The sequence below is a fragment of the Typopeltis vanoorti genome, chromosome 5 (genome assembly GCF_054136105.1).
Source record: "Typopeltis vanoorti isolate ZY-2024b chromosome 5, IOZ_Tvanoo_1.0, whole genome shotgun sequence".
NCBI classification, from domain to species: Eukaryota; Metazoa; Arthropoda; class Arachnida; order Uropygi; family Thelyphonidae; genus Typopeltis; species Typopeltis vanoorti.
Window position 1 is genome coordinate 97,751,373 of NC_143553.1, and position 13,936 is coordinate 97,765,308.

The 13,936-nt window shown below is 36.7% G+C and overlaps 1 protein-coding gene across 1 annotated transcript in view; it reads left to right on the plus strand.

The window, feature by feature from the left end:
- Nucleotides 1-13,936, plus strand: part of LOC150106679 (heat shock 70 kDa protein 4L-like) — a 371,849-nt gene that overhangs the window by 12,366 nt on the left and 345,547 nt on the right. Inside the window, exon 2 of the mRNA XM_090392631.1 lies at nt 5,388-5,586. Coding sequence (XP_090248757.1) covers nt 5,388-5,586 — 199 coding nt within the window. The remainder of the gene's footprint in view (nt 1-5,387; nt 5,587-13,936) is intronic.

Genomic DNA, 13,936 nt, shown 5'->3' on the forward strand with positions numbered 1-13,936 from the left:
GAATAGCACATTCGGCTATCTTACCTATGCATGAAAGAAGGCTGATTGGTCTGTAATTTTCAGGAAACTGTGTATTTTTTCCAGGTTTGGGAATTAGGAAAACATCGACAATTTTCCATCACTCTGGGAAATAATTTAACCGGAGGATGGCATTAATGATGGCTACTAGATGCATAACCCCTTTGTGGGGAAGTAGCTTGAGCACCTTGAGCCTTTTTGTTATTTAGTTTTCTTAAAATCTCCTATATTTCTGTTGGTGACACGGATTTGTTGTTGGATTGGAGTGAGTCATTTTGAGTTATTTTAAGCACTTAGGTGTGAATTTTACTTATGAAATTTATATCTGTATTGATATAATTGGGGCTGCATTGTTTTTGCTGTCAGCAAATGCTTCAGCTTTTTCCTCGTCGTTGTAGACAACAATAGATTCACCTTGGATTGGAGGGGGAAATGTAAAATGCTTTGAACGGAGTGATTTCATCATTTTCCATATTGATCGATCCTCTGTTTTTAATTGGTGAATTTTGTTATTCCAGAGTTGGTTACGGTGGTCCTTCAGGGCATATCGAACCTGGTTTGTTGCTCTATTGACTGCTTGTTTATCCGCTGGGTTCTTTGTTCTCTGATATTGTCTTCTTAATCTGTTTTTCTCTTGGATAAGACGTTTTATATCCTCTGGGAGTTTATTTGATGGTGCACATTTGATTATATTTGTTACCTATTGAAAGTTTATTTTTCACTTGGTCAGACTATAATAAATTTAGTTTAATCCTTTATCTAAGTGTGTGCAAACAAAGTTTGCGCCTTCAGTGGGAGCAAACTTTGTTTGCTCCCACTGAAGAGACCTCAATAAAGGTCGAAACTAGTCTGGGTAGTCACCCTTCCCTTAATGCATAACATTATACATATTCGCAAGGAGATGTGTTTTGCATTATGGGAGAGACTGAGATAGGAGTGTTGGTAGCTTGCTCCACCTTTGCAAGGAGTCGCCTGGTGTTGTACCACTTTACCCCAGTCCTGAAGATACTTTGAGGTGCAAACTTTGTTTGCACACACTTGGATAAAGGATTAAACTAAATTTATTATCGTCTGACCAAGTGAAAAATAAACTTTCAACATCTTTCTCTAAATCCAGAGTAATTTAATAAAAAGGTGGCACACCGTTTGGCAGTTCCTATAGGAGGAGATGACCTTGCTAATGCTTCTGCCTTGGTATCTCCACTTGGGCCTGGCTCCCACTGAAGTGACCTCAATAAAGGTCGAAACTAGTCTGGGTAGTGGCCCTTCCCTTAATGCATAACATTATACATATCCACAAGGAGATGTGTTTTGCATTATGGGAGAGACTAAGATAGGATTGTTGGTAGCTTGCTCCACCTTTGCAAGGAGGAGCACGCTAACAACACTTTATCCCAATCCTGAAGATACTTTCTGGCGCAAACTTTGTTTGCACACACTTGGATAAAGGATTAAACTAAATTTATTATTTGTTACCTGTGTTATAGCTGTCAGTAGTTGTTTTTCAAGAGTTTTCACTGCTTTTTCTATATCTCTGGCAGATGTTATATGCGGTATTGGACCAAGGTTTTCCTGGAAGGCTGAGGGAAGTTGTTTCCAATTTATAAATGTGGTGGTGTTTTCCGTTAAATCTTGTATGGTACCTAGTTGTAATATGATGGGGTTATGATCAGAACTTAAGTCATTGATTGCTTGTATCTGATAGCTGTGCGCTATGTTTTTTAATATAGCTATATCTAGTAGATCAGGACATCCGGTTGCTCCATAATGTGTGGGTTCAATTGGTCCGATTACTGTTATATTTCTTGAAGTGGTGTAAGAGTTGAGTATTCTTCCATTAATATTTGAGTTTCTGCTGTTCCAGACTGAATATTTGGCATTAAAATCTCTGGCTATAATCACAGCTATAATCACTGCTCTGCCTGTATTTAGTATCACATCTAAGTCAGATTCAAGGAGTTTTTTATTTGGGGAGTTGTAAGCTGCATATATCGTAATGCTACTTGTGTTTTCCATATGTATTTTTATTCCTGTAGTTTCCATGTGTTCTGTTTAGGGTTCGGCTATTGAATTGTGTTTTATGTTTCTTTTCACAAAGATGACAGTGCCTCCACCTCTAGCAAAACATCTGTCTGTACTGTTGTAAGTGCTATAACCGTTGATTTTGTCACTTGGACGAAGATGTGATTCATTTATGAGGATGATGTCTGCTTGGGTTTGTGCTGCAAACTCCTGCAGCTCCTGTTATTTGATAGATAAACCATTTGCTTTCCATGAAACAATTTGTAACGATTTCGGTTTTCTTTTAGACTTGTCCATTAAGAATTTCCATATGGAGTGATTGTGTGTGCCTTAAGATGATATCCTTGGCTTCTTGAGTTGGGTTGGTTTGTAGGAGTTCAGCAAGCATTTCACCTAAGTGGCTTGTTATGTTCAGTAGGATAGGTTTGTTGGTTTGCTGTGACTGATTTGGTTTTGGGTCTTTTTGGAAGGTTGATCTTGTAACTTCAGCATACGATCTTCCATCCGTTGTGGAGACTATGGTTTGATGGGAGGATGTGTGTTCTTGAAGAGGTTTACTGGTTTTGAGTTGTATCTTTTGGTTTTGGGGAAATGCTATACAGCCCCTATAGTTTGCAGGGTATGGTCCTCCACAGTTTGCACACTTTGCTGGAAGTGTGTGGGGTTTTTGGCATTCGTTTGATACGTGTTTGCCACCACATATCACGCAATGAAATTCAGCCTTGCAGCATTTGTGCGTGCCCAATCTTCTGCCATCTATGACACTGGGTTGTAGTTGATTTATGTTTCAATGACTCAGCTTTTATGACTAGATCACAGATGGTTTGGAGATTGTATATATGTTTTTAGTCTTTACTTATTTCCACCAGAATTAAGGGATAGGGTGTTTTATCATCTCTCTGCATTCGGCTGACTTTAATTGAGCTAAATCCCTTAAATTGGAGGTCTGCAGTGAGGGCTTCTATTTGTAATGTTTCAGTTACTCCCCTTAATACCACTTTTAGATTTTTCTCACTGTTGAGTGCAAAAGTGTGGTATGGCAGGTTGTTGTTGTCTAGAAGTTTGGTTATTTTTCTGTAGTCTGACGATGTTTTAGATTGTATCCATATCCCTTCTTCTGTGTTTGTGGCTTTCATGAAGCTGATATCTGAAGATTTCAGTGCGGATGCAATGGATGTCCAGTGCTCCTTGGCCTTAGGACGACTGGGGTACCCTTTTTTTAAGTTCATTATCTTGTTCTATCTCTGCTGTTTTGGGTGTATCTGCAGTAGAGGAGATTTTCCTTTTCTTTTTGACTGTTTGGAATTCTGTGCTGGTTTCCAAAAACTGCTGAGTATTATCTAGGGATGCAGCATCCTCTATATTCGTGGGGTGTCCTAATTCTGGTTCAGTCAACATACTTCCATCATTTAAATCATCCATCCTATCCTCTGTGACTGCTGTAGGGGGGGTGTATCTAACAGCTTTACTTTCCCTGACCAGTTGTCGCTCAATAGTTTTCCTAATCTTAGAAATTCTCTGTAAACTTCTTCGAATATGCTTTCATTGAGAGGTTTTGACATGTCTGATAGGAGGTAATAACTTTGTTAGAATAAATTTAGAGAAATGGGTCCTAGAGCCCAATGTACATATCCCATAGATCAAATCGATCTACCAGCATAGGTAGCAAAATTTTGCACTTAAAAGTTTTCTGAACAAGGCTACTTACCAAAAAACTTCGTTTATACATACTTTTGCTACTTGATTCCAAATCTAAAAACCAAAACTCAACAGACATTATTTGTCAAACTTAACGATATTACATTCACTAGGCTTTATACAAATGCTAATCCTAATCTTAACTCCTAACCTCAATTGCAATAATAATCTCACGATCCGGCCTCGAAAATCTTATTGCGACTGTAGAACATTCATGAGTGCACTCCAATCATCAAAAATACGCACCAAACTTTCAGATATCAAGGTTAAAGTAATGCAGAAATCATATATATCGCATATACAAGTAGACAAAAGGTGCTTGAACTTCTTAATAAAAATCTCTGGATGAGAGAAAGATGTAGAAAATTTTTTACCTTGGATGTAAAATACATTAAAGATATCAAGAAATTTTATACTTGTTTTGTAGTTCTTACTTGGGAAAAGGATTAAAACCAAGTACAGTGATCCCTCGATTGGTGTGCCCCTGATTAGTGCATTTTCGATTATTGCGTCATTTTTTTTCGATACCCAAATTCGATTAGGTGTGCTTATATACATCTTAAAAATAAATGTTACAGATTTTAAAAATTTTCTATCTGTACATTTTTATGTCTAACTATTTTAAAAAATCACTCACCAGAATGAAATAATTTAGTTACCGATTTAAAACATTTTACAAAGTTATTTTTAATGGCATACTACACTACTTCCATGTACACTATGTATACTATGTTCCAAATTTTTACCACCAAAATTTATGTCGTCTGCTATAGTGCACCCCCAAATTCGAGACCCTTCGACACTTCTGCGCATCTCACAAAAAGGAGAATCCATTCTGATAATAGGGTAATCAATCCGTCTTCTGGGATGAGTTGTTTATTATTACACGTCGAAATCACGTGCTTTATCTATAAAGCACGTGATTTCGCATGTTGGCAACCAATTCGTACATCCTTCATTTCTTTCTCCCCCTTCAAGAGTTAATTAAATCTCATTCTGAAGAATTGAGTGATTCCTACCTGCTAAATTTAGATGCACAGCGGGAAGATCCCAATGAATATGAAGAAAATTTAACCACTGATAGTCAGCCAAAAGAGATTTCACAGAAACAATTTGAAAATATTTTTCATACAATCAAAGTTTTTAAGCAGCAATGCTTAGAGGCTGACCCTGAAGAGAGAAGCATTAAAATTTGCAGAAGAGTAGAAGAGACAATAGGGCCATACCGTCAGTTGTATGAAAAAAAGAAACAAAATGCCCGCCAAACTATGTTAGCTCAATTCTTTTTTAAGAAGCAGAATAATTAAATTTATATTCTGAATATGTTTTATTGTCTTTCAGCTTCATAATTTTCCTTTAACTAGGCCCTAAGACATACCTTAATTCTTTTATAAAAAAAATTAAGGTTCAATAAAGAAATTTAAAGAACGAATTATACATTTTCCCATAGGTTATTGTTGTATTTGATTAGTGCACCTGTAAAGAACACATTAGGCACACTAATCAAGGGATTGCTGTATAAAATTTCTTGGTATCTTTAACATATATATATATATATATATATATATTTAAATTCAGTTCTTAATAAAACTGAGATAAGAATTAATAGCATTAGATATTTCAGTATTGTGTCATTTTTGCTGTTTTAGATCATATGTTGCTTTTGGAGAAAAGAACCGTGATCTAGGAGTATCTGCCAAAAACAAACAGATCACTAATCTGAGGAATACCATTTATGGGTTTAAGAAACTTATTGGCAGAAAATATAGGGATCTTGTGATTCAGAAAGAAATGACCTATTTGCCATATACTTTGTGTGAACTTCCTGGAGGAAATCTTGGAATAAAGGTAAATGTAATCAGAATTTGTTTTTTAAACCTTAGTTACTATTTATACCACAATGTAAAGTTAATGTTTTTATTTATTGAAAGATTAAATGTAAACTGGAGTTTTTTTATCATGGAGCCTATGGAATGTTTTTTCTCTCTCTCTCTCTGTGTGTGGATTGTGTGGGTCCTCCTCACACCCCTTTACTACATCTTTATACAACACGCACACACATTCACCAGATAGCCTATTAATCATAAGAACAATATTTTTATGTCATCATAATTAAATGCATATTATATATGCCACTTTCTTTCATAATATGATCTAAAGAGTGCAGAAAACATGCATCCTTTTCTCACCCCTGATTTTACATCCAACCATCTTCTTGTATTTTCTTCAATTCTAACTGCTGACTGACAACTTAAATATAGACTATGTATTGCTCTGTATAATGTTCAATTCACCCCATATAATGTAGTGTTTTGAAAAGCTTTTCTCTGGGCACTTTGTCATATTCCTTTTCCAAATCTACAAAACTTAAGTACAGATCCTTGTCATATTCCCACGATTTCTCGACTATTTGTCTTAAAGTGAAAATCTGATCTTAACAACCTCTGTTTGGCTTGAACCCTGCTTGTTCTTCTCCAAGGTTTTCTTCCACAATCTTTCTCACCCTCTTTTCAAGTATACTTGCATAAATCTTACCTGGAACACTTAGTAGAGAAATTCCCGAGACTCCAAGATTTGGTTCTTGTTTTTCTGACGATTCCCTCTGAATTATGCAGTGTAGCGACTGCAAAACTTTTTTTACCTCCATACTTGAGCATTTTTTAAAATTTTTTTATTTATTTATTTTTTTTTTTAAGTTTAACCGTTTTTATTATTCACATCACGTATACAAATTATACATATTATACTATTCAACTTGTATAATTATGACAATATTTCACAATACAATTCAGTGTACAGTACAATGTTACAAAATAAAATTCAAGTATTACTATCATATTCAAATTATAGTATAACAATATAGTAATAATATAGTAGGATAGTAATATCATATTACTATCATATGCAAAAGGTTTCCTCATATATGCAAGTAGAATATAATATATTTCGAATGGTTTCATAGTTATGATAAGTAACTTAAGTACAGATCCTTGTCATATTCCCACGATTTCTCAACTATTAGTCATATTCCACGATCTATCAAATATTAGAGTAATGTAAGTTAGTTAATGCAAATATGTGTAACCAAGGACCGTAGCCATACTGGTTACTAGAAAAGTAATTAGTTCAAAACAGACACTGAGAGTCCAGGGACTGCATCTAAGAGGGCTCCCTTACCAGTTATAATAATGTACGTGTTGATATTTTAATACCTAATTGAATGAACCAATTTGTAAATCAGTACCTTAATTGGTTATTATATATGAGTTATAATGATCTCTTATACGTTTAAAATAATTGTCAGCATTCTTTAATCCCATAAGGTAATTTCTCAATCTTTTTCTGAATACATATTCTGAGGTTATAGATTTAATTTCATTTGAAAGTTTATTATAGCTACTCGTTGCAATGTACTCGAAAGATTTATGAAACATTTCTTTGTTAACCTTAGGTACTTCCAGCGTGTTTTGACTGCAGTGCAATCCATAGTCTACATTATATACCAAGAAACTTTCAGTGTTTCTTTTTACATATAACAGATTTTACATATTTCTGGTTGAATATCATCTACTCCAGCTGTCTTTCCACATTTCAGGCTTTTGATGGCTTTTTCTACCTCAAGTATTTGATATCTATTCCTCTTTGCATTCCTCTTGAAAATTTTCTAGTCTGGTTCTGTCACTGCTTGGTTTGTTCAACAGTCTTTCAAAGTAATTACTCCAGATATCTAGGATATCCTTATCTTCAGTTTTCATGTCGCCTTTATCATCTTTGATTCTTTTTACATTATTCTTTCCTCCATATCTAAGTGTTTTCAGTAGCATTCAGAACATTTTGCCCCTGTTCCTGATATATTTATTTTCTATATTGTCAAATTCTTCCCATGACTTTAGTGTAGTTAATTTTACATACTTAGCTCTCTTACATTTTTCTCTGTATTCTTTTATTGCCAGCCTGGTTGGCCAAGTGGTTAGCATGTCCACTCTCCAGGCCAAGAGATTGTGGGTTCGAATCCTGCCATGGACATGGATGTTTGTGATTATCCTACAAACTTTGTTTGGAAAGGGAATCTGCAACTCTGCCACTTATTCTAGCAGAAGACATCATTGCCAAAACCACGTGAGGTACGGCAGTGACCACTCAGCATCTACGGACGTCAAATGTGAAATTTTTTTTTCTTTTTCTTTTATTGCATCTGCCAACTTATTTGCTAGGAACTTTTGGTATGCTTTCTTCTTTTCCACAACTGCTTTTTTAACTTCTTGTGTCAGCCATGGTGTTCTTATTTTTCTCTCTTTGCAGACAACTTCACCACATACCTCCCTAACTTAATTAATCAATCAATCGTCTTCATAGTTTGCTCCTGAGACTCCAAGATTTGATTCTTGTTTTTAATTTGTTTTATTTTTTCTTCAATAATGTTTGTATAGTCAAGTCTACAATTTACTTGTAAAAGCTGCTCAACTTTAATTCTTTTTAAAACTTTCTTACATACTGTTCTTTTGAATGTGATATTCGTTTTTATCCTGCTTAGTACTAAGTAATGGTCACTTCCAATTGCAAATCCTCTGTACTTTCTGCTATCATGAATACAAAAGTGCAATATGAGCAGAAATTAGCAAATCAGGCCAAAAAACCCTAGAGAGTTTTTTTGGACATGTGGAAAGTAGAAGGAAGAATCGGTGTGGTAAGATGATAATGGATGAAGATGGTCGAATTGTATTTGCAAAGGATGTAGTTGAGGTATTCAGTGAACAGTTTATAAGTGTGGTTCATTCTCATCAGGTGAAATCACAGGAACTCAAAGGTAGAGGAAATAGGAGAGGATGGCTTAATTGCGAGCAAGCAGGAGATATATGAGGATTAAATAAGCATGGTTCAATAAGACAATAGGATTTGATGACATATCACTATGTGTCTTAAGGTAATGTTCCAGAGAGAGTTGGCAGTATCATTGGTGTTTGTTTAATAAGAGTCTTACAACAGGACAGGTCTCAAAGTGAAAAGAAAGTAAAATCATTCCACTGCATAAAAGTGAGGATTTGATTAGTGAGAACTAGGATATGGAAATGGTTGATGAATGACAATATTTTCTGTTTGTTAAAGGGAGATCATGTTTTATCAACTTATGTACAAGGATGAATGTATTTGATATGGGAGAAGCCTATACAGTATACTTAGATTTTGCAAAAGCTTTTGATAGACTGACACATGACAAGCTGTTAAATAAATTGAAATGGATGGGATTGTGTAACAGACAAGTGAGTTGGATTGGTTACTGGCTGTCAGATAGGTATCAGAAAGTTGTATGTGGCAGTGCGGTATTCTAAAAGAGCAGTCACTAGTGGTGTGCTGCAGGGGTCTGTGTTGTTGTTCAACATGTTATGTTAATGAAATTTGGACAGGTTCAGCTGGAGATATGCAGCTGTTTGCAGATAAGGCTAATTTGGGGAGAACAATGTGGATGTTTTGACCTTACAGAATAGATTTGAATAGATTCTGATTTTGATTTGAATAGGACTTGAATAGATTGTATGAATGGGCAGGTAAATTGAACTATCAGTTCAATGTTGCCGAGGGTAAGTGCTGTGCTGCAGTGGTATATATTGTTGTTCAATATGCTGTCCAACATTGTAGTTGTTCATTGTTCAACATGTTATGTTAATTAAATTTGGACAGGTTCAGTTAGAGATATGCAGCTGTTTGCAGATGAGGCTAAATTGGGGAGAACAACATGGATGTTTTGGCCTTACAGAATAGATTTCAATAGATTCTAATTTTGAATTTTGATTTGAATTTAGGACTTGAATATATTGTATGAATGGACAGGTAAATCGAACTATCAGTTCAATGTTGCTAAGGGTAAGGTTTTGAAATTTGGCAAGGAATGATGCAATGCAAAGTGCACACTTGGTAGGAAATTAAAGGACACAGAGGAGATGAGAAAAGTTATAGTTCCATTGTACATATACTGCCCACTGAATTAGAAACTTTTGTTTAATACCATATTGGACCTACTTCAGCCCAAATTAGAGCACATATGCTGTTTGGCAAAGTGTCGTTGGATTGCATCTATGTCTACAACATACCTGGCACACCAGACAATCCTTTAACTGGCTGAGATTGGATGGAAGAGGATTTTATTCCCAGATCTATTTTTCTAACATGTCCCATACATTCTTAATGGTGTCCAGATTTAGGCTTTGTGGTGGCCAGAGAAAATGGTGAAAGTTCATGTCATGTTCTCTGAATTACTACTGAACAATTCTTGCATGATGAAGCATTGTCGTCTATGAGACAATTCTCACTTGCTGCATAGAAAATCAACACTGCAGGATGAACTTGATCAGCAACAATGTTTAGATATTCCTTGGAGGACATCCAACCTTTCAGCAATATCAGAGAAACTAAGGCATATACTGCCATTTTTTCAGATTTTGCAAAGGCGTTTGACAGGGTGCCACATGATAAGCTGATATTCAAGTTGCAGCACATGGGTTTAGATGTCAGGTTAGTCAACTGGATTCAGGATTGGCTGTCTGATAGGTATCAGAGAGTTGTATATGGTGGGGAAATATCAAGGAGGCAGAAGGTTATAAGTGGTGTTCCACAGGACTCAGTACTGGGACCTGTATTGTTCAACCTTTATATCAATTACATTGTCAATGAATTGCAAGGGGATATTCAGTTGTTTCCAGATGATGTGAAGCTGGGAAGGGTATCAGTAATAGTGCAGATGTGGCAGTCCTGCAAGAGGATTTGAATAAACTAGACAGATGGGCAAATGAATGGGGGTTTCGGTTTAATGCAGCAAAATGTAAAGTCTTGAAGTTTAGGAACCATTGATGGGAGGATGCATACTTGATTGGAGGAGCTATACTGGAGGAAGTAGAGACGAGAGATCTGGAGGTGATGATTGATAAAAAAGTGAAATTCAGGGAGCATATTGCAAAGGTGGTGAAGGTAACACAGAAGATTGCTGCAATACTGAGAAGGATGCTGACCTGCAGAGATAAAAGCGTTATCATTCCATTGTATAAGACCCTGATCAGACCACACTTAGACTATTGTTCTCAGGTTTGGTCCCCAGAATTTGAAGGGGATAAATTAAGTGTGGAAAGGATACAGAGGCAGATATCAAAGATGGTTTCAGGATTGTACAATGTCAGTTACGAGGATCGACTGAGGGAATGTGGACTGCAGAGTTTGGTGGATAGAAGAAGGAGAGGTAATATGATCTAGACTTTTAAACCGTTGAGAGGCAGTTACAGGGTAGACGTTTGGAAGTTCTGTCGCTTGGTCGAACAGCGGGAAGGAGTAATGACAAGGGACCATCCCTGGAAGTTACGAAAGGAGGCTGTGAGCAAGAGGGTGAGGAGTGAATTCTTTGCATGGAGGGTGGCTGAACCGTGGAATGCATTGCCTGAGAGAGTGGTAAGAGCAGGAATGGTCAATGGGTTCAAGGAGTGGTATTATAAACTTTTTCCTAAAAATGACCTTCCACGATAAGTCTTTTGACTCCATGGAGGCCTGGATAATAATAATAATAGCCTGTTTTGTACCAACAGAAAATACCCCACGAAATACCCTATAAATAAAAGGAAGGACAGTACGAACTTTCCACGCCTAGTAAAAGTGACTTGCGACACGCTGACAAGCACATCAAAAATAATAACAGTGATCAACATATGTGCACAACAAGGCCTATCATTTGCACAAAGAGAACGAAGATGCCAGCTTTGAAGACAACTTGAAGAAAAACGTCAAAATAGTGACAACAGTTGGACCATCAACTACAGATGAGATAAACTGGTATAAAAACCAAGTGATGCTACTAGCAGCCACCATGGAGACCAACAGGCAGGCACCGCATAGGAAATGTGCAAGACCCATGCGGTCCAACAAACGTCCCACAAAACCCTACACATCCACTTCACCAACATCCGTGGCCTAAATTCCAACCTGAATAGTGTTCACTGCCACCTGCAGTCTACTAAACCCCACCTACTCTTCCTGGCAAAAACCCAAATCTCCCCCCCCCCAGCACCACTTATCTCAACCTCCCAAACTACTCACTCTTCAACAACTTTCGCCCCAAGGGTGGTGTCTGCTTATACATCCGCTCAGACATACCTTGCCAGAGAGCACCTAACCTAGAATCACCCAACCTAGAATCACCCAATCATCCAGCAAGCTACCAACACTCCTATCTCAGTATCTCCCATAATGCAAAACACATCCTTGCGGATATGTATAATGTTATGCATATCCACAAGGAGATGTCTGGTAGTGGCCCTTCCTTTAATGCATAAAATTATACATATCCGCAAGGAGATATGTTTTGCATTATGGAAGATACTGAGATAGGAGTGTTGGTAGCTTGCTCCACCTTTGCAAGGAGTCACCCAGTGTTGTACCACTTTACCCCCAGTCCTGAAGATACTTTCAGGCACAAACTTTGTTTGCACACACTTGGATAAAGGATTAAACTAAATTTATTATCGTCTGACCAAGTGAAAAATAAACTTTCAACATCTTTCTCTAAATCCAGAGTAATTTAATAAAAAGGTGGCACACTGTTTGGCAGCTCTTATAGGAGATGACCTTGCTAATGCTTCTGCCTTGGTATCTCCAATTTGGGCCTGGCTCCCACTGAAGAGACCTCAATAAAGGTCGAAACTAGTCTGGGTAGTGGCCCTTCCCTTAATGCATAACATTATACATATCCGCAAGGAGATGTGCTTTGCATTATGGGAGATACTGAGATAGGAGTGTTGATAGCGTGCTCCACCTTTGCAAGGAGTCGCCCGGTGTTGTACCACTTTACCCCAGTCCTGTAGATACTTTCAGGCGCAAACTTTGTTTGCACACACTTGGATAAAGGATTAAACTAAATTTATTATAGTCTGACCAAGTGAAAAATGAAAAAGTGAAAAAGGAGTCACCCAGTGTTGTACCACTTTACCCCCAGTCCTGAAGATACTTTCAGGCACAAACTTTGTTTGCACACACTTGGATAAAGGATTAAACTAAATTTATTATCGTCTGACCAAGTGAAAAATAAACTTTCAACATCTTTATTTAGTTGACTTCCTACCATACTAGCTTTGTTGATTTTGTTGTCTATTTCCATATTCAGTTTTCCATCTTCACTAAAAATCATGCCTAAATAGCTGAAATGTTTTACTCGTTCTATAAGGTCTCCATTTACAATGCAGTTGATATTTTCAATACTTTTGCCTATTTTAATTTCTTTGTTGACCTAAACTATGAATGATTTTAAATGGCATCTGGTGAAGAAAACACAGCAGATTTCTGTCATCATCTTCTGGTCCCTATATATTATTGTTTGTGGTTGATTTCTTGAGTTTACAGGATGAAAAACCTGCTTTTCCATTATCAGAGAACTGACTTTGGAACTGGTCCAAGAAAGGCTTAGAAAAAGTTCCTTTAGTTGATGATTAGAATTGAAACTTAGAACAGTCTTTTAGGGTGGCCTGGTGCTATGGATGCAAATAGTTTTTTAACAGGGCTAAACAGGTCTTTGTGTGTGTGTGTGTGTGTGTGTGTGTGTGTGTGTGTGTGTGTGTGTAAATAGCTCATTAAGGAGAATAAATTAATTATCATCAAAATTTTGAAAAGAATTTGCCCCTACTGCACTTTTACAGTTTTTTTTTTTTTTATTATTATTTTTTTTTTTCTTCTAGGTGAGCGGTTCGGTCAAGAATGATGGAGGCATTACCTTGCCACCATCATTCTTGACCAAACAGCTTATTTAGAAAAAATGAACCTGTTGGTATCTGACAACAACATATACAAATTTGTTAAATTCAATCCAACAACTGGGGCAAAACAAAAACAACAGAATTAAATCAGCCGCCAAGTGGCTGGCACAAACAGTTAAAAACCCATTACTACGTAACTGTGAGGATTTGTTTACAATAAAGACCATTGTATATCGGCATCTCTCTCTCTCTATCCTGTTTTGTTTTTGCCTTTAACCTCCTTATTATGATTGGCTGTCTTACTTTCCGATTGCCGCCATATATATGGTTATATCTCATCTCTCACGCTCTATAGTCTAGCAAATTTATTTGTTTATTGACTGTGCCAGCTAGACTATATGTTGAGAATGAGAGTATAAGATGTTATTCAAAGACAATATAGGTATCTGAAATCATATTCACATTCCCCACTT